This window comes from Nasonia vitripennis, chromosome 4, assembly GCF_009193385.2.
Source record: "Nasonia vitripennis strain AsymCx chromosome 4, Nvit_psr_1.1, whole genome shotgun sequence".
NCBI classification, from domain to species: domain Eukaryota; kingdom Metazoa; phylum Arthropoda; class Insecta; order Hymenoptera; family Pteromalidae; genus Nasonia; species Nasonia vitripennis.
In genome coordinates, this window is record NC_045760.1 from 12,737,948 (window position 1) to 12,759,689 (window position 21,742).

The window sequence follows — 21,742 nt, forward strand, 5'->3', positions numbered from 1 at the left end:
ATTTTTTGTATTGAGCATAAAATATATTATTTTACGATGTAATAATGGTAGTTCTCATAAAAGTGTTTAAAGCACAATGCTTTTTTGCACCAACCACATCGTACAATTGCAATGTTTGTGCACCCTTCTATTTCACAATGTGTTGCACAAGACTTTCCAAAACTGAAATCTATAGGATTATCAAATTTATCTGGTTTTTCATTGACGTAACCGCTTTTATACCAGGAATATTTAAACAAATCTATATATCTCGGTGAAGACAGTTGGTTGTGAACCAATGATTGAAGTTTAATTATATTATTTCTCACATGTAAATTCATATCATGATCCATTAACATTACATTATCAGAAAATGTTCGGACAAAGTTTTTCCAAATACGGAATCCATAGACATCAAGTGGTTGTATTTTTCCTGTGGTTCCAGTTGGAATTTTTTTTATGTTAATAATTTTATTTTGTGGCATTGTTTCTTCTATAACTTTGTCACAATGACCACTCCAAGAATCAAGTAATAGTATTGAGTGATGGCCTACATAGGGATAAAATATTTTTTCCAACCAGATTTTGAAGTGATCTGCAATTAAACGACTTACTAATTAACTGATCAACGATATTACAATGTAAAAATTGTTATTAGTTCCCTTACTTGTTGTTAATTTTCCAGATTTGGATGCTTTCACGTACACGTTTTCTGGTCTAAATATGTTTTGTTCTACAATAGGGCCAAACTTGCCACTTGGTTCCTTTAAAACAAGAAATAACGGTGACAACAGTTGTCCAGTAGCTGATATTAGTGGCTGTATAGTATAACTATGCGTTGTTGCTGAAATTGACTGTACCAGACATTGCACTTGCTTTTCTCCTTCTACTGCTAATGTTCTTCCAGAATGCATTTCTAGCTGAAATCCGCTCTGATCTGTATTATACAAATTTTCGAGTCCAATCCTTGGTATACACGATTTAACGTCATCGATAAATGCTTCAGCTTTAGCCGTAAGTTCTGCACTACTTTCTAGTGTTTTTCTTGTTATGAACTTATTTATTTTCCTAGAAACTATTCGGTGTGCTTGCTTAAATTTGAGTAACCAATGTTTAGAAGCTTTGAATCTAATATCATCAAAACCAATTTCTTTTTTAGCTTGTAAGGTCCATCGAATTATATCTTCATCATGGATAATTGAACCACTGTCGAGAGCTGCTTGAAAATTATCCAGGGTATACTGACAAATTTGTGCTACTTTTTCTCTATACGTGCCACCTTTATTAATTGAATGAGCCCAACGACGTAGCTGACTAATAGATGATACTTTTTTGAATCTGTTTTGCACTGTTTTGAGACTTAAATTTTGCTTCGTTTTGCTACTTCTCCAAAATTCTACAGCTCTTTTTTTGTATTCAAAATCTAGTTCTTCATTATCTGCTGTACATTGATTTGTTGGTGCTATATCCGGATCAGGAAAATGATGTTGCACTTCATCTTCAATTATTTCCGCATTATGGTCTTTATACTCTTCTTGAAAATCCAAAGAGTCATCAGTAATCATTTCTACATCGTTGAAATCATGTGTTGCATCTATTAAAATTTCTTTTATTTTTTCGGCCAACTCTGTTTCGTGATAATTCGTGACACTATCTGGTATGTTTAACGCTTGAAAGTATGCTAATAATAAGTTTAGAACGTTTAACGGATTAATTTTCATTTTTCAATCTAAAATGAAAACAAGCGGTAAATATAAAATGTAATGTTAATGGATCATGATATGAATTTACATGTGAGAAATAATATAATTAAACTTCAATCATTGGTTCACAACCAACTGTCTTCACCGAGATATATAGATTTGTTTAAATATTCCTGGTATAAAAGCGGTTACGTCAATGAAAAACCAGATAAATTTGATAATCCTATAGATTTCAGTTTTGGAAAGTCTTGTGCAACACATTGTGAAATAGAAGGGTGCACAAACATTGCAATTGTACGATGTGGTTGGTGCAAAAAAGCATTGTGCTTTAAACACTTTTATGAGAACTACCATTATTACATCGTAAAATAATATATTTTATGCTCAATACAAAAAATGCACTATGGCAAAAGATAAAAGATTGTAGATTATTATTATACTCTAATATTATAAACAAAAATACATTATAAGTTGAATTTACAATAAAGGAATTTCAATAACATTCTGATAACAATTTCTACGGAAATTATAAAACTGCTTCACACACAGAATTTTCTTGTTTACAAATTTAGGAATTTGAGGTGGTTTGGTTAAAAAGCACAACCATTTAGCCTATTTGTTCTTTAGGGGTTTAGGGTTTAAGGCTCTTTAGTTCACATGTACAGGCTACAAAGATCACACATTTGTAAACAAGTTTTTTTGAAAGTTAAAATTTTTTTTCGACATTTTCGTCCACCACATTGGTTTCGCCATTTTGTATTTTTAAAATCTGATATCAGATTTGTAAAGAGCGATCTCGAAAACCCCTATATACAAACCTTCTACAAAATATTATGGATTGAAGTATACTTATAGTTATTTTGTGTTAGGGGTGGTTTACCCCCCTAAGGGGAAGTATCTATGAAAAAACCGAAAAACTTAATTTGTTTATTATAGATGTTTACAAATTTTTTCCAAATTTTTTAGTCATTTAAAACTTTTTTATTATATAAAATTTTTTTTCGATATTTCCGTCCGCCATATTGGATCCGCCATTTTGAATTTTCAAAATCTGATAACAGATTTGTAATCAGCGACCTCGAAAACCTCTATATACAAACTTTCTACGAAATATTATGTATTGAATTACATATTTACAGTTATTTTGTGTTAGGGGTGGTTTACCCCCTTAGGGATAATATTTATGAAAACACCAAAAGACGTCAACTAAATTTTGTTATTAAGGATGTTTAAACATTTTTTCCAATTTTTTTTAGTCGGTTTAAACATTTTTATTATAAAATTATGCCAAAAAATATATGTTTTCAACCCCTAAAACATATGGGGATGCTACCCTTACTCTTCAAATCACCATGAAATACTTGCTCTTTTTGTAAGAAATAACCTCCAATTTGTTTCATTGAAAAATATTAATTTTAAGCCGAGATATTTAAAAAAAACGCTTTTTGGGGGTTAACTTTAGGGGAGGTTTTTACCCCTTAAAAGTGAAAATTAGCCGATAAAAAAAAATACGTGTCTCTTATTTTTTATGTTCTACAACATATATGAAAATCATCAAAATCGGTGAGTTCGGGTTGGGTACCTTTCCTTGTCAGTCGACAAGTGGTGCAGGAAATAAGTTGAAGAGCGCCGTGGTGTGCAGTGGCCAGAGTAGTCTCTGTATAAGAGCCTTCAGGACGCTCTTTTGGGTGCGTGTTTGCGTACGCCGTGTCGGGGCCACCTGGCGGTGGAGCTGCTGTACTATACTGCAGTTCGCTGGCTCGGAGAGTGCTGCCCTCTGGTGTCAGAAAAATAAAGTTCCGGCTTAGCAACGACAACGACTGGCAACGCTGTGATGAGAGATAGAGATATAGCTATAGCTATAGCTGCTCTCGTAGTCTATAAACACCGCACTGCACGATTTCACTCCACTCACAACACTGTACTGATTAAAAATACTGAGCTTGTGCTTTGCAGGTACGATGCGGATGACTGAGTCGGAGATTGGCGGAGCACAACGATAGTAAAGCACGTCTCTGGATGATTGAGGTTATGTACCACAACTTTTTGCGGAAATCCTTCCCGGCTCTTAAAATTGCAAAAAGATTGCAGTTTTTTTGCCTGACGCTTAGGAGCCGTTGGGAAGACTCTTCCGCTGTAAAAGGTTACTCGAAAGAGTGAAGAGAATATTAATAACTAGTATTATTGCACAGAGCGAAATAGAGTGCGTGCTTAGCTTACCACCAGCGCCAGAGAGAGAGAGAGAGAGAGAGAGAGAGAGAGAGAGAGAGAGAGAGAGAGAGAGAGAGAGAGAGAGAGAGAGAGAGAGAGAGAGAGAGAGAGAGAGAGAGAGAGAGAGAGAGAGAGAGAGAGAGAGAGAGAGAGAGAGACAGACAGACGCGTTTCCCTATGCTCATATCCGTTTGCTGCAGCATCTGCGAAACGTCTATATATTATACGCCTCAGCTCCTCTGATATACGTCAGTGACGGGTAAATCTCTCGAGTGCGTGAACGTCATGTTTCTGATTTTTGTTTCAAAGCAGAAACTGGCAACACGTAAATTTCAAGTGGAATATAATATCGTGAGATTCTTGCAGCTTTATATCCATCGACGCTGCGCATTTTTATTTTTGAAGTATATATATATATATATATATATATATATATATATATATATAACAAGAATGAGTCTATGGAAAAAAGGTAAAATACAGAAAGAAGAATACACAATAGCAAGAAGAGAATGGAAAGAAATCTGTGAAAACAAGAAAAAAGCTAAAATGGAAGAAGAAAAAGCAGAATTGAGAGCAATAAAAAACGAAAACCAAGTGTGAAATTACCTTAACAAGGGAAGGAAAAAAAGAGAAGTGGTAGAAAACTCTATTACGGACGTAGAATGGGAAACGCACTTCAGGACACTGTTGGAAGGTTCAAAGAAAAGGAAGTTAGGGGAGAAAAGAGAAGCACCAGCTGTAGAAGTAAAAGAGGAGAAGATTTGTGCAACAGAAATAGCTGCAGCATGGAAAAAGTTGAAGAAGAAAAAGGCGGCAGGATTTGATGACATCTCGAATGAAGTTTGGATACACGGTGGGGAAGGTTTAACAAGTAAATTAGTAGCTATCATAGGAAAGATATGGGATGGTGAAAAGATACCGGAAAAATGGAAAACTGGAGTAATAGTACCGCTGTATAAGAAAGGAAATATAGAGGACCCTAAGAATTATAGAGGAATATCGTTACTATCTACAGCTTACAAGGTATACACCGAAGTGATGAGAAACCGCTTAGAAGAAGAGGTAGGAAAAAAGAATCTACTCCCAGAAGGACAAGCAGGTTTTAGGAAAAATAGATCGACGATTGATAATATTTATGTTCTAGACCACATTGCGAAAATGGCAAAAATAAGGAAGAAAAAGATCTATACACTTTTTGTAGACCTCAAAGCAGCATTTGTCACTGTAAGAAGAGAGAAATTGTGGGAAATTTTTTTGAAGATGGGAATAAGTAAATATCTGATAGAAAGGTTAAAAGGCATATATGAAGAGACGAAAAGCAGAATAAGAACAAGCAAAGGAATGACAGAAGAATTTTAGACTACAAAGGATCTTTGACAAGGATGCGTGCTCAGTCCTATACTGTTTTGTTTATATATTGCAGGTCTGGAAAAAGAGTTTCAAAACAGAAAGGTAGGAGGAATTAGTATAGGAAAAAATAGGATATGATCGTTGGCATACGCGGATGATATTGCATTGGTAGGGAACAATAGGGAAGCAATAAAAGACATGATGGATACTTTAAGGAAATTTCTGAAGGATAGGAGCATAGTACTAAGTGTGGAAAAAACAAAAATTTTGATATTTAATAAAGGAAAAAAAGAGAAAAAGGAAGAATGGATATGGGAAGGAAAAAATATAGAAGAATTTTAAATATCTAGGCTTCACTTTCAACTCCAAAGGAAACTACAAGGATCACATAAATAATCTGAAGAAGAATGGGATTTTGGCAGCGAAAAAAACATGGGGGTTGGGGGAAAGAAAATGTAGAAATGATTATAGAAGAAGGAAATTATGTTATTTGAATATCTGGTAAGAAGTGCAATGGATTACGGGGTAGAGATATGGGGTTTCGAAGAATTCAAAGAGCTAGAAAAGATAAAAAGTGATTATTTTAGGTGGGTGCTGGGTCTAGATTTCTGTACACCGAGATATATAGTATATAAAGAGACAGGGAACCATAAACTAAAAATTGAATGGGGTATTAGGGCCTTTAAATATGAAGAAAGGGTACGCAAACAGGATGATGATAGGCTAACTAAACAATGCTGGGAAGAAAAAAGGTCAGAAGGTAGGAATTTATACTGCTATAACCAGAAAGAACAATTTTTGAATAGCATAGGGCTTAGTCAAGTTGAGGTGGAAATAATGAGAGGTTTGAAAAAAATGTAGTAAAAGAAATAAGAAAGCGTGCTATTGATATAGAGGATCAAATTAGACGGGGTAAAATTAGGGAAGCAAAATATAATAGGAAATATAAAGAACTATGTGGAGAGGGAACACCATTGTATTTAAGGGTAGGAAAAAAAATGTAGATATTAAAAACATTGCGAAAATTAAGTGCGGTAACGCAGAAAGGGCAAATAAGTATTGGCTATCAGAATATGAAAGAATGTGTATATTATGTAATAAAGAACTATGTACGTGGGAACACTTATTATATGTATGTATGTACAAACCATATGAACATGTAAAATTTGTAGGAAAAATAGAATAAATAAAAATGAACAATGCAAACTATGTGATAATGTAAATTGTAAAGTCAATATATTTTTTTATAAACCTAGTAGAGTGTAAAAGATACAAAAAAATATGTAAACAGTATGTAAACAGAATGGGTTATGAAGTATGGTGAATTTATTTAAGTGTTTTATGAAAACCAAGTCCATTTCTGGGCCGAAAGGCTGAAATTAATAAATTATAATATATATATATATATATATATATATATATATATATATATATATATATATATATATATATATATATATATATATATATATATATATATATATATATATATATATATATATATATATATATATATATGGCATAGTATAAAGTTTTGAAACAACGTCTCATTTCTTCTCGCGTTTAAAAGGACCGGTTCTTATATCGCGCTACAGCACCGATGTACGCTCTAACGGTATACCATCAATGCAAATTTCTCGTAGAATAATGTTGCCCGAAGAGATCGCCAGACTATAATGCTCTTCGAATCATCGGCCAAGTTCAATATGTATGTACAGCTTAACTGCTATGAGCTTGAGAACTCGTTTCGCCCGATGAAAATGAATTCATTTGAAAATTCAAGATACTCGGTTATTCATACGTAATACACTATACTGAAAATTGAACTAGAAAATCACTGGCAGAAATACATCATCAAGGAACTTTATACGCGCATCTTGGAAATTGTGAAATTTCATCCGCCCTCGCTATCCTAGCTCTTGAAAGAGACAGATCTCGAAGCTATAGGTTCGTGCAAATCAGCTGCTGAAGTGGGGCGATATCTGAGCCTACAGTAGCATTCACACACACACAGATAGGTAGAGGCGTGCACACAAAGCAGAGGGAGATATGCAGCTAATGCGGCAGCGGCTGCGTCAGCCGAGTGAACTTGCGTTCCGTGGATGAGCGGACGACCGCTCGGAGAGTAGCTTGCCAGGGCGCATACACTGAGAAAACTAGATATTAAAATTTACTATATATGCAGGAAAAATTACTATATTATATAGTAACGGACGGTTATACTTGCTTTGTATTAAATTCTACTATCTCAGATAGTAATTTCTATACTGAAATGAAATTTTTTAAAATTTAATTTTTTTTTGCTGGGCAATTTTACGCGCGTTTTCGAATATGATTATTATTATTATTATTGATATTTAATGTTGTTAAGTGAAAGAAATAAACGAAAGAAAGAAATTTTTCTGCAGCGACGGAAATCGAACCTGGACCTCTGGAATGGGAGTCGAGCACGCTGACCACTTACCCAAACAGTACTGTTATGTACAAAATTTTAAATCTGATATATTAATCACATTTACTCATGAGTTAATATTAATAATAAATTGACCAAAATTAATAAATAATAGCAGCGAATGATATTTTATCACTTAATAATACCAGATAAACAAAAAATTAAAGATTTTGGTCTCTGATTACTGCATAAATCAACTTTATAACCTCAAATTCTGGCACACGTAGAAATTCTTAAAATAATTTTTACTATATAATGTAGTAATTTCTAGTAAATACGTAACAAATTTTAATATAAGTCTAGCAATTTTTACTATGAATATAGTAAAAATCGTCATGGAGCGAGTATGACCTGCCGTTACTATCTAATATAGTAATTTTTCCTACATATGTAGTAAATTTTAATATATAGTTCTCTCAGTGTATATATATGCGGTAGCCGCAGAGGACAGGCGGACGGACATAGGACATACAGCAGACGGGCGGCTGCATCAGGCAGCAGAATTCAGCGAAAGCTCCCAGCCGGAAACCGGAAGCTCAAAGCACCCGCGCGCACGCGACCCCGGCAATTGGTTATCGCGCTAATTGAGTATAACGATGCGCGCTTAGGCGCAGTCTCTGGAAATGGGCGCGGTATAGCCACTAATGAGAATCATAATCACCCAACGGACGTCGGGACGATTGAGCGCCTGGAATGCCATAGCCTTGCCTCGAGATGCAGCTTCAGCGATAGCTGTATATATATATCTATACGCGCGTAAATAAAGCGAGCGCGCAGATCCTAGTGGAAAGTGGTCTTCGTACGTTATATTGAGTGTCAAGGGAGAAGGTCCGATCGAGAGCTAGCTGTTTAATTAAGGATAGATCTTCGATCTCGATGATATCGAGTGATTTTCTTGAGCTTACGGCTCTAATGCTTAATTTGTATCGATCCGCGACTTGTGTAATCTCCTCTGATGTGCTCTCTCGCATTTATGCGCTTAACCGGTGTACTATATACCGATACCAGCGTATTTACGGCTTTCGTATAATCTGCGTAGTCAGCCAATTAACCGCATGCTCGTCGCAGTGCTGTGGTGTGTGGCTGTTGCGGTTTCCATAGCTCGATAAAAACATATTATTCACTTGACTTACGCGCTGAGATTTATATAGGTCTTCCATACAAGTACTTCGCTAATGATTCTATTCTTCGATTTCTGCCAAGCATCGCTCGCTTCGAAAAGAACTCGTTAAAAATTATTTTTTAACCCTTGAAAACTGTAACCATTGATTTTTTCGAGAATTTCGTACGAGTGATGTAGACTCAAAAAAGTTTTTTTTTGCCACGGTATGTAATGCACAAAATGTATAAACTGATGCGCATTTGAACCGACCTTTTTTCGCATCCCGCACCTTATCGAGACTTTTGAAACTGCGTTCCAAGCGTGTTTTCCCACGCGACGAGTGCCTCGACCGACGAATAAGTAATTGATTATCGATATTAGACGCGGCGTGTGCGTGTGTTATTTAACTTCGAATGTGCGGCAAAGAGAGTACGCAGGTGTGCGCGTGCGTATACGTGTATAAGTCTGGCCGGCGGCGATATGCAAGTCAATGGGCTGATATAGAGATGGATGGCTTATTGGACGCGCGTTTCGATCTCCGCCCGACGCTGCTTCGTTGACAGCATCGGCCTGTTCTTCAGAGAGAAAACGATAAGATGAAGTGTCGATGCCGTAGCCAGGCATACGACTCCTCTCGGTACATGTTATGCGCTGTTTGAGCTCTCGGCTTATTCTTTTCGCTCCATATAATTTCATTTTTAGAGAGAAATATGGAGATAGGTATGAGATATATGGAATGCGACATCGGCATCATGAATGTATAGACATGATCCTGTCTGATGGAATCCTTGAATTCGATATTCGGTATGAAACAACAATATAGCACTTCGATTATACAAGTAAAACCTCGACAAAAATATTCGATGACGTTGACAAAGATTAATTCCGATGGGAGCGTAGGTGCAGCGTAATAGAAACGTTCGACGAGCGTCACACGTCGCGCGAAAAATTCCCGCGCAATTCAAGCGCTGCACACACTCTATACACAGTACACAGCAGCGTTCTGAATACCCAGCCGGTAATTACATATTAACGTTCTCGAGAGGCCTTTTAATCATGCCGAACTAGCGACCGATGCCTCCAAAAAGCAAGCGAGGCCCAGCTGCAGCTGCATCATTATACCGCACACACGGTCCACGTATACAGCGGAGCTTTTTGTTTGCGTGCGAAATTCGTCAACGAGCTAACGATCGCCGAGCGCTTAAACACTCATTTGTTGTTTTCGACGATACTCTGCGCGCCTGCGGGCTTTATTGTCGCAGCGTTGAAGTGGGAGGGATATTTGAAAAAATTGCACAGCCATGGCTTTCTCGACTGCGGTGACATCAGAGTCGAGTGGCCGATCCTCTTTACACAGACACTCACACACCCACACATAGGAGTGTGCGTCGTCGCCCATATTGACCGGCTGCATATTTGAAGTTCATTGTATGTAGTTGCTCGTTAAAGCTGATACGAATTTTTCATTCGACGTGTTCGGAGATTAAATCATGGGGTTTTTGGCGAAAAAATGTATTATACCACTGATGAATTGATCGATTTGTCGGGCATTTTATTGCATGCGCTCATTAGATATATTTTTCAAAGTAATTTTTTAAATTTCACGTGTCGGATTGGAAAGTTGATCTATGCCAGTTGCCCGTTATTCTGCAAATGTTCAGTTTTTAATCTCTGCGTTCGTATATATATATATATATATATATATATATATATATATATATATATATATATATATATATATATATATATATATATATATATATATTTTTAACAAATGCATGTGCGAGAACTATTGTATGGCGCTTTGTTTTCCAACGAATCAACAACCTTTGAATTCTCAGCAGCTTATTCGATTACCAAATCGTTTGAATATTCATTGCGGTTTCGAGCTGCAGAAAATATCGTCAAATAATGTCAAGTCGAGCGCGCAGAGAGGACGAACTTTGCACGAGCAAGTCCCTGATGGAGATGTATCGCGCTACGGTCCAAGAGCCTGGTTAGGGCGGCAGGAGTATAAATACACACACAAAACACGGGCACACGGGCGCAATCGGAGCACAAAGTTTTCGGGCGGATCTCGAATGGGCAAATGTAATGGGATCGATTGTAATTTTACGAGACAACGGGAGCCGCTACAGAGCTCGAGGTTAGCTATATTCCTATCCGCTCGGCTTCCTTCCCGCGCGTGTGTGTGTGCATTTATGTATGTATATACGTAACGTCTAGAGCGAGAGCTAGCGAGTGTATAGTCTTGCGCGCAGACACCAATCTAGCTCTAAGTTGCGGTGACGATAATGTTCCGAGTTACAGTTTGCTATTTAGTTGAGAAATATTGCACTAACTGCTTTGCGAAACATTTAGTCATGCGTGATTTTGATTTAATTACCCGCTACTATATACGTTAGATGTGTATATATATATATATATATATATATATATATATATATATACACGCTCATCTCGTCGGAATAACTTTGTTGAATCTCGTTCTCGCGCGCTCGCACTTCGTTCGTCGTCAACAATGATGTCAAAGTTTTCGTGGAGTTTCGCTAGATTTTCCCGCGTGTGCATGGCATGCTACCGTCGCGATTATTTTTTTTCGGTAAAGGTATATTAAATATAAAACTGCGCCGTGCGCTCGCAACTATTTTTCGGGCTCTCCCAATCACGCGTCGAAAACAATAAAAAAATAGAGAGAAACCGTACGAGAAATCTCTCTATTTGAAGAAAATCTGATCTGCTCGATCCCTCTTCCCGCTTGGAAGAGTCAGTTTAGTAGGTGGGGGTTTCTTCCACGTCTCCTCCTCCTCCGTGGAACTCCTGGAGAACCGTGGAAATCTTCCTTATCCACGCCTGTGGGTAATTCAGTTGGGCGCCATGTAACGGGGTGAGACTTGACGTGAGAGGAGAAAATCACAAAAGGAGACGCCGGGATCGAGAATCGATCCCGCGCTCCCGAGATCTTTAGGCGCGCGTGCTACCGCTTGAGCCAACGCCGCCCTATTTCGTCACTCTCTATCCTGCCTCGATTACCGGCGTGGCGAGGGACGTTGTTCCTCGTTACAATAGTAAATTTTTGAGTTTGTGTAAAAACATGTAGGAAGTGTGTTTTGATGCATTTTTAGTCGAAAAATAGTGTTTTTAGAAAATGTCCGTACGGATGTATGTCTGTGTGTGTGTGTGTGTGTGTGTGTGTTCGTTCGTAGACATCTGTATCTCAGCTTCTACTCAGTGGATTTTAATCCACCAACTCTCATTTTCTTCGTTTTTACTATAACATGATGGGAAAACAGTCCGTTTTACATTTTGTAGGCGCATTTTTTTTATAGCGATTTTTTAGTTTTGAGAATCCAGTTTTTTCCAATATAGTTATTGAAAAAGTTTATAAAAGTAAATTGCTTAATATGCACATGAAAGAAAATAAAATTACCTATCTTTTTACCGCGGAGAATTCATATTATCGTTCGTCGTTCATTTATTATACACCATAAAGTGCAATTTTTTGAAACCGTTATAACTCGAAAAGTAAATATCGAATCTTTCTAAAAAATTATATGATTATTGAAGGCAATTATAACTATATATCACTTTAATTTGAAGTCATTTTATGGAGCAGATCCGCAGAAAAACATCAAAAACTGAAAAAAGTCTTTTTTCTATGGGACGCGATAACTGGAGTAAAAAGGTAATAATCCATTTGAAATTTTGGATTAAGTTAGCATTGTATGGCAATTCGATCCCTATGTTTGGGTTGTTTATGAGACCAGTTATTTTCAAAGATGTTAAGCTTCAAAATTTTGTTTTTCACCCTGTATACTCTATATAACTGAAAACTGCATCGCTTCGATCTCAGCTTCTATTGAATGGATTTTAATCTATACCTAGGCTCGTTTTTTCTGTTTTACCAATTTGTTAAAAACAAGATTTTCAGTTACACATGTGTGGTTTTTCATGGCGATTTTTCGATCACTATTTTATTATTCATTTGAACCCTTTTTAGATTTTATTGTATGCACTTTGATGTTCGTAGATTTTATCAGAATCTGAAATTTGTTAATCTTCGTGGCAAAAACGTGAAATCCGTTAGTTTTCGTGGCGAAAATGTGAAATCTCATATTCTTCGCGTCAACTATTGAAATTTAATGCTCTTCGTGGCAAATACGTGAAATCTTATGGTTTTCGTGGCTGGAAATGAAATCTCGCAGTTTTCGCGGGGAATTTGGGATCTGATGTTTTTCGTAGGGAGCGACGATATGGCCATGCGTAGCTTGCATTTGTTTAGTTCTTAGTATTTAACCCATGATTTTCAATATTGCTTATTTCGGAATATAAATTCATAATTTTAACATGCATTTTTTTATCTTAACGAGATTTATTATATAAATATTATTAAAAACTATGTTGAGAAAATACTCGCATATACAACGATGCGCACACACACACAGCTCATAGCTGTACAAGAGCGGAGCAGACGTCCGAGTGTCTCTACCTGGGTTTTATTGCACCCGACCCACCACCGACGCGACGCCCCCCAGCAGAGACGCAGAGGCACAGGGCCTCACTTCTTCAAGAACCGCAGACCAGCCAACACATCAGCGGCACAACAAGCTTTCTCTATTTTATTCACATAAAGTTTAGTCAGTGTATTATTATTAATTCTCTAAAAAGTGTCACAATTATATTTTGCTCTTTTGTTACTAGTTTCTGTAATAACTCTGTAGTACGAACTCGGCTGTGTTAAAATAAAGTCTCTTAAATAAATACTACGATTTCAACCTACTTCCAACAAACCATTATTATTTCGTAAAAGTAAAAAAAAATTTATAAAATAATTATTTTTTATAGAATTTTAATTCAAATTATATTAGATGGGAATTCCATCCCGTTCCTAAAGTCATAAATTTTGCCCAAAGATAGATTTATTACCAAACGGTAACTATGTCTTGGATTTGTGTAATTTGAACAGAAAAAGTATTAATTTTATTATGTCATTTAAACAAAAAGCCGAACAGCTGTTCGTTGGCTCTTGGAGATCAGTTTAACAATTATAGCTATGCGAAAGAAAGAGAGAGAGAATTATAATTGATTATGTTTATGCAATTAATTAGAAATAATTTTATCTATCAAACGAAAAAGTACAAAAACTTTATAGAAATATATATGTACGCATAAACCCCTTTTGCAGATGATTTTAAACATCGACATCGCATCAACAAAAGAAAAAATAGTTACGAATAAATAATATTATGAACTTGTTAGATACATCATATAATCGAAAACTTTGTTTATTACATTACATTACAATCGTATACATATTCGAAAATAAATTGAACGCTGTACTGAAATTCGTGCGGATTTTTGAAATATTGCATGGTTGTTAAGATATTTTTTCGAAATGGTATTAATTTTTTAGATTTCTAATAATCTAATGAAACAATGAATCGTCTAAATAGCAGCCCCCCTCCCCTACGAGATTGAGAGACTAAACATGAGTCATTTGGTTCCCTTAGCGAGAAAAAAGGATTATCATATGGTATGGCGGACGCAGCAGTTTTCAATGGCCGTTTCGGTTTTATTTGCCGGTATAAACTGGGCACGCATTGTTCAGCAAGTCCCTCTTATTAAAAACGGCGATTATCCCATTTCTATGTGCGACTAAGCCGGGCTATCGTAGTTCGCCTACTTAAGACTTAGGTACTTTAGATATATAAGTATTATTATACCAAACTTAGCCTTGGCTGCAGTTGAACTTTCCGGGATTAAAGCTTTTTCATACCCGCGGAAAATCGCCTCCGAATCTTTTCCTCCTGCGCCGCGCACGCGAGTTTCCGAAAGTATAAAAATAATAAGGGCGCAGAAGCGCGCATGCCTTCAAACTTAAGTGATTCGTAATCCCGAAAACGATTGATTAGCTCCACCATCAGCTATAACGCCCAGAAGGTTGAGAGATTTAATGCACTCTATGCCATCGCGCGCAAAAACGAGTCTTGAGCGCGCGCAGCTCTCAGCCAATTTCCTCGAGAGCGCGTAGCTCGAAAGGCAAATACGCTGTAGTTGCCGAGAGGTAAGTCCTGGCGAAACAACGACCACAACGAGCGACCACAACGAAATTGGGAAAGACAAGCGGCAAGCCGATGTTGATTCCAGCCCTGCACGGTTAACCGAGTTATCGTTAATCCCGCGGCATTGCGTCGGCGAGCGAAGGAGAAGCCCAGCTCGATGCAAGCTCGCAAGCTCGAGAGTAGCCGTCGACGGGCGAGTTTTGGGATCAGGCTGTAGCCGAGAAGACCTTTCGTTACTGGTATTACCGCCGACTTCCGCGCCGCGCCTCATCCGGATTTCTCTTTAACAACGAGGTTATCTTTAACCCGAGAGAGAGAGAAAGAGAGAGAGAGAGAGAGAGAGAGAGAGAGAGAGCCGGAGAGAGAAAGAGAGAGGGATAGTTAACCCGCTCGTGCGCGGGCGCCTAGGCTAAAGCGATTTTCGGCCAACCGGTCGCGCCGAATCCTCTTTTACTTTCGGCCTGACCGCTGCCCGCGCACACAATGCCAAATGCCAAAGCAAGCTCCCGAAGTTCGCGTCGCCCGGCCATTATGTGAGCGGGTGTGCGTTTGTAGTTCTCTTTCTCGCAGCTCTGATTTGTTTTGGAGACGCTCGGATACTCAAGGATACAGCGGCGGCAGTCGCGCGCAGCAAAAAAGCCAGTGTGAAAGTCGCTTTGTGTCCCGGGAGCGCGTGAGAGAAAACTACCGAAAGCACAATGCGCCCTTGTTCTTTCTTTCCCTATACGTCCCACCGCCGCCGCGATCCCTTTCTCTCTCTCGCTGCTCGTACCCTTTTCCACTTTCGTACGTACGCATATGTGTGCACTCCACGTTATATCCCCCTCTCTCTCTCTCTCTACTAGCAAAAATTTCCACTATCGGAATCCACTTATCGTCGAGGTGCTGGCGCGCCATCGCTGATAAAGCCCCTCGGAGAACCCACTTTTTGATTCCATTGTCCGCGCGTCACCGGGACTGAAGAAATGACATTTGTCTCTGAAGTTGGCTGTTTGGCTACAGCTCCAGTGCTACTTTATTCCGTTCGAAAGCGCCGCCGAGCGTCAAAGACTCAGTATATATATATATATATATATATATATATATATATATATATATATATATATATATATATATATATATATATATATAGCTTATGACAGAATCGCATTCGACGCCTGCGGAGTTCTCGACGCGTACAATTGCGATACCGCGAATTTTTTGGAAAAATCGATCTTGCGAACAGCCTGAGCCAGGCACATACGCGCGTAAAGAGAGAGAGAGAGAGAGAGAGAGAGAGAGAGAGAGAGAGAGACGTGCGTACATGTATATAGGTATTACGCGGCGGGAATCCGAGCTGATTTAAAAGTGTATACGCGCGCGCACGCGGGGACAATGTCATTAGCGAAATGAAACATGCGCCTGCGGCCGATACTCGATACTTTGTATCCGCTAGCGCTTCTATACCTATCTCGACACTGCTCGCGTTTCAGCGCGTGTCGCGCCGTGCCTTATACATCTCCCGATATTTATTATATATTATTCATACTCAAACCGAGGGATATTGTTTTAATTCGTTGAAACTCGTTATACGCAATCCACCAGGGTAACGTGCATTTCATTAAAATTTTCGCTGCGCACGCCGCAGATAAGAATAATTCGACAAGACCGCGTGGCCTGCAATAACCGCGTTCTCGAGTACGACTGCTCAAAATTATAATTTGCGTATGCGTACACTTTAAATTACGACGGACGATGATGCTCGTTTTCGCCGAATCAATCTGTACTGTATTTCATAGCGCTTAAACGACGGTATGTTATATGTATGTCGACATTTTATACAGGCGTGATAGTCAGACAAAGTTACTTCCAGTCTCCGATCCCGAGCAGAGATGTAAGACAGTTGAAATTGGATCTATTATAGTTTCCAATGAACGATGCAGTGTCCGCGAGTAATCGCTGCGGGGGATCTCATATGTAGACGTTAGAGTGAAATCCGAACGGGACAAAACAACGAGCATGCTATACGTTTGAGTTTTGTATGTACATGAACGGTGAGTCGAGCACAATAATTGATGTATTAATATACGTACTAGGAATATCCGTTTCAGTCTTTTGCATGGGCTCCGAGTCGAAGTTATTGTTGCCGCTGCTGTTGCTGTTGTTGGATTTTCCGCGTTGACCGTCGGCGAGAGTCAACAGTCCGACACAAATCAGAGTGATGCTCGTCGATATCATGTTGGCCCTTTAGTGCTCACTGCACTCTCTTGGTTATCATGCTCTTGCGTTTGAGTTTTCGTACACTTGGGACACTGCTCACGTCTTCATTTGGCTTCTCGGCGACGTTTCTCCGTAACAGACACTACGTCACAACTATCCGACAGTAGTTTCATAACTGCTTTCTGTGTACGTTTCTACTTTGCGCTGTTGTGTTAACGACTTGTTCTGTATGCAGAAATACTTCACTATGAACTCATCGTCGTGATTTTTAAAGAGGATCGAACAAAAACGACAATGAGCAAATAACAAAAAATAAAACGGCAACGGACTTTACCCAATCGACCCTAATACCAAGTAAGCACAGGATCATACAGGATCAAGATAAAATAAAGCACAAAGCGTTTTATTCGCGAGAGATGAAGCGGCGCGCGCAGTTCGAGCTTTTCAATCTTTCAAAAGCTCGAATTTCGCAATGGACGGCTTTTCCCCCTTTTCTCTCGGGCCGTTATACGCTCTCGAAAATAAGGGCCGAGCGGGAAAAGAATAAGAACGTGTAAATATAGTATATCATAGAAAAGAGACCTCTCTCTTCGCCGCGAGTGAAACGCCGCTCTCGATACTGCTTCACTCGCAAAACTTCTAGCCGCAGTGTACACACACACCCCGTTAAAATGTGCTTTCCAACCAGCCAGCGGTAACTTTCAACGGGCCCGTGACGGAGCCGATATCTTACCGAGGAGCTTGAGCGAGTCAAGAGAGCTAACGCGATCGCAGAGGGGGCTATGGCAAGGGATAATTGGGTTCTCGTGGAATCTGCTCCGCAGCTTCCCGAGGCGCTGCTTATAAGGTAAAATGCGCTCCGGTACAGGGCCAAAGCGCGAATCACGTTACCGCAGAACCGATGCTCAATTGAGTTTATTACGAATGCGGAAAGACTGGGTCTTGCCCACGCACTGCGTATATACTCTTTTTCCTCGCTTTGCGGGCTGCTCGGGGGAAATGGAAAAGGAACTCGACGCGGAGCGACTGACGGCGTGCGGATTCGATTGGCGGCACTCGGACCGACGTACGCTGCCACGCAGTCGCTGACGGCTGAAGGATATTCGCTGCGCGGGCAGCGATTTATCGACTGAAACGTGATTTTCGAGGACGATTCTTTTTTCCCCACTTCTATGAAAGAACAACGAGCTCGCTGCTCCAGCAATCGGGACGGTTCAGTGAAAAGATCGCGCTACGGTCAGCCGTAATCTATTTCGCCGAGTCCACTCCCCTCGCCTATCCGCCGCTATATAATCCAATAACCAGCTGTGCGTCGAAAAGCCGCGGAACACCCCGCTATGAATCGTCCGGGGCTCTCAGTTTCTCGCAATTAAGATGTCAGTCGTCGCGACGCGAGAAGGAGAGCTGCGCCAGCAGCGAAAATCAGGACAGGAACATGGAGTTAGTAGTGGCTTATATGTATATGTACACCTCTACGACAGTGGCAGGGAAAAATGGAACGGAGAGGAGGCCAGAACAACTTTCGCGTTTCGCCACGCGAGGTCACGGCGCCGCGCACTTTGTCAACTTTTCAGTCGTGCTCTATTATACGAGTACGTTACGTCCTCATCCGAGCACATATTCGATTCCAAACGGCGAAAAACAAGGAGGGACTGCGAGCAGCTATTAATCAATTTGTCGAGTTTGTTGTCGTTCATTTCCAAGTACTTACGAAAACAAAATAAGTAATTTCACGGCACTGACGTGAGAAACGTGTCGAGTGGCTGACGAGTTTCCGCTGCACGCGTGCTCGGATAGAAAATGGCTCTTGGGAGTTCAGAGCTGCGGCAAGAAAAAAACAAGTTTTCACGGAGAGGCAGAGCAATGCAGTCGAATGCAAAATCCCACACGAGAATGATGAAACTTCTTCTGAGTGTTCGCGGGCAATAGAAAAGATAGAATTATTCCCATAATAAACGTCGGCCAGCCAACCTGTCCAAGGATAAGAAAAGGCGTTTAAAAAAGCCTCGGCGGATCGCGAACAATAATTTCGCTCTCGAGAAGGAAAGCCGCGCGCCTGTAGAGCTTGCAATCGTATAACCGGAGAATAACATAGAGGTCGCGTCGCGGTCCATCTCATTCGTTCTCCGAGCCGTAACTCGCGCGAGCGCGTCTCTCTTTTGTCCGCTCGGCTGCTCTTACGTTCTGCCTCGTCGTCGACCTACACGCGTGATCATGAATTCCGCTTCAGCGCCGTAGAACGAACGTAAGAGGATAAGGCTCGGTAGAGCGGAGGGGGAGAGGGGGTCGGCGCGGTTACCTATCGATTCCGAATACGGAGGCAGAGGACACACAGAAGAGAGAGGAAGCTGGATACTCCGATGGAGAAGCCACGAGGGATGGCTTGAAAATTGATGTCATCGGGGCTGCTGGACGCGCGGGCGCGCGGATGCAGTTACACCCATACCCATAGTCCGGCGACTTACTTCGATCTCTCTCACCCCCTCTTCATCCGTACCCCTTTGCTTCCGCATCGAAAGCGGGGAACGGGAAGAAGCTCGTGCGCTGGATCCCTTATTAGTTTTCTCGCTCGCGCGCGCGCTTATTTATTATCTCGAGCGCACGGGCGCGTCTCTCTAATTAAAAGTCGCTTTTCATTTGCCTTTAAGCTTTGCGCTTTCGCGGCAGGCCGCGCCGGGACGCTTAAGCCTCGGGCGGGAAACTGCTGGCGCCAGCCTGGCGACGACGGCATGAATATATTGCCAACTTAGATTGATGTCTGCCAATTAAATTTTCAATACGCCCAGCTGTTTGCTTTGCATTTTTCCACCGCCGAATAAGGTCAGGAAATTGAGTCTTCGTATGAAAAATGAGAAATTCTTTCTTTTTTTTCGTTGCCGGGGAGTCGACTCATACTGTGCGCGTTGGGAAAAAGTTCACGCGCTAAATTTCGCAACTGTTTATAACTGAACTAGTGAAAATTCCATCAATTGTTTCGCGGACGATGAAGCGTTAACTAATTACCGGAAACTACTACGATTCCCGAGAATTTACTTTTTATAATATCGTCTATTCGTAGAGGCAACACGATCTCTGCTAGCAATCCAGGTCACTTTTACACCCATTAACTTTCGTTAGCGGTTCATACTTTGAACTACGTACCTGGAAGGGAATGCGTTACATGTGCATGTAAGCTTACTCTGCTGAAAAATTGTGCGCGCGGCGCGGAGCAACGAGAAATACCTGTTGTGCGTTATTCGCTTAATTTATTGCCTAATTAAAACTTATATTCGTAATTTTGCTTTAATGCCATCTGAAAGCAAACTTTTGCGGAAATCAAACGCAGAACAACTTTTTTCCTCGACTCAAGAATCGGCAAAGCCATATTAAAAGTTCGCTTTATTTTCAACGCGCGCATGTGAGACTTTGATTTCGAGTTTGCTCATTTTTCACTCCATATTACCAGCTAAAAGCTCATTTCAAAGGCGGTCCCGCGTAAGTTGATGCGGCTTGCACGCAGCCGAATGGACCGCGAGCGTCCTCGTATTTTTCAATTTCTAAAGCTGTTATTGGGTTATCGGCCCTGGTAGAAACGTTAACGGTTAATAAGCTAAGTTTTGGGCCACTTAGCTAAGTTGTGGTTAACAATTTAAATAAATAAGAGTTTAAACATTATAAATGCATAGATATACACATTAACTCAAGATAAAACAGAACATTTGCTTGAAATTTGTCAAATGACTGTTACAATCCAGAAATTATAGAAAAATATCTTGCAATCGTGAAAAATCCAAATATTTGTAATAAAACATGCAAACGTTTTAATGCAAGAAAAAAAGGAAAAAACAATTTTTAACTTAAAAATAATACTGTGTTGGTATAATAGACACGCATCACTAAAATATTAGCAATATTTTGCTTTATTTTTTTACATTCAAATTTGATAATAATGGTCAACTAAACTTAACTTTTTAACGGTTTTCACTCGTTAATTTTCTACCAAGGGGGGGGGGGGAAGTTCGCATTGCCTCATATTCGGTTGAGAAATATAGCTTACGCCCGACGCTGCGAGAGCTTAATTCATTTCCAGTTGAATGGCCGAAAACAGAAGTTAGTGTCGAAGAACCGTCTCCGTGAAAACTTTACGACTATACACGCGGCGGTTTTCTCCTTTGATTCTTCAGCCATAATGCACACGCGTGCGGCGTGGTCGTTATTCGCCGAAAGCGAATTTTTTCTCTCAACCCAAACTCCAAAAGCCTCCGCTCGTGAAATTCCAGCGCGAAAATCGCGATTTATGGTTCACGGTTCACTGCACTAAATCTGTCAGTCGTGTAAAATATTTGGTCCGGCTGATTTGTAACTCGCTGCTAATGCGTTTCCGACCGTTCCGTTCGTGTATCCGGCTCTCCCGCGCGTATAACTCATCGTAGCAAAACAAGCAAACACAAAAAAAAAATACGAATAAATAATGACATACAAAGTGCAAGTACCCTGCGAATCCCAGAGACTCCTGTGTACAGTGTGTATAATATCCACGCGTCACTTTTGGCAGCCGTGTATAACTCGGCGCAACAACCGCGTCTCACGAAGAAAAGGAAGTATAGGCAGTGGACGAGTCCCGTGCGGGCGACAGGCTACACGCGAGACCCTGATGGCCCAGAGTTAGAGACCGCGCGCGTCAAAATACGCGATCGCACTG

General features: G+C 40.0%; 1 protein-coding gene across 6 annotated transcripts in view; it reads right to left on the reverse strand.

Annotated features, from left to right (window-relative positions):
- Positions 1 to 21,742, reverse strand: part of LOC100120012 (hemicentin-1) — a 126,654-nt gene extending 104,912 nt beyond the window's left edge. For 3 of the 6 annotated variants that reach the window (XM_031928759.1, XM_031928761.1, XM_031928756.1), the window contains exons 1-2: positions 21,521 to 21,742; positions 16,935 to 17,286 (exon numbers count right to left, since the gene is read on the reverse strand). In XM_031928759.1, coding sequence (XP_031784619.1) covers positions 16,935 to 17,079 — 145 coding nt within the window. In that variant the 5' untranslated portion in view covers positions 17,080 to 17,286; positions 21,521 to 21,742. Of the gene's footprint in view, positions 1 to 16,934; positions 17,304 to 21,520 lie in introns of those variants that run through there. The other 3 variants (XM_031928757.1, XM_031928760.1, XM_031928758.2) reach the window with 3 other exon arrangements.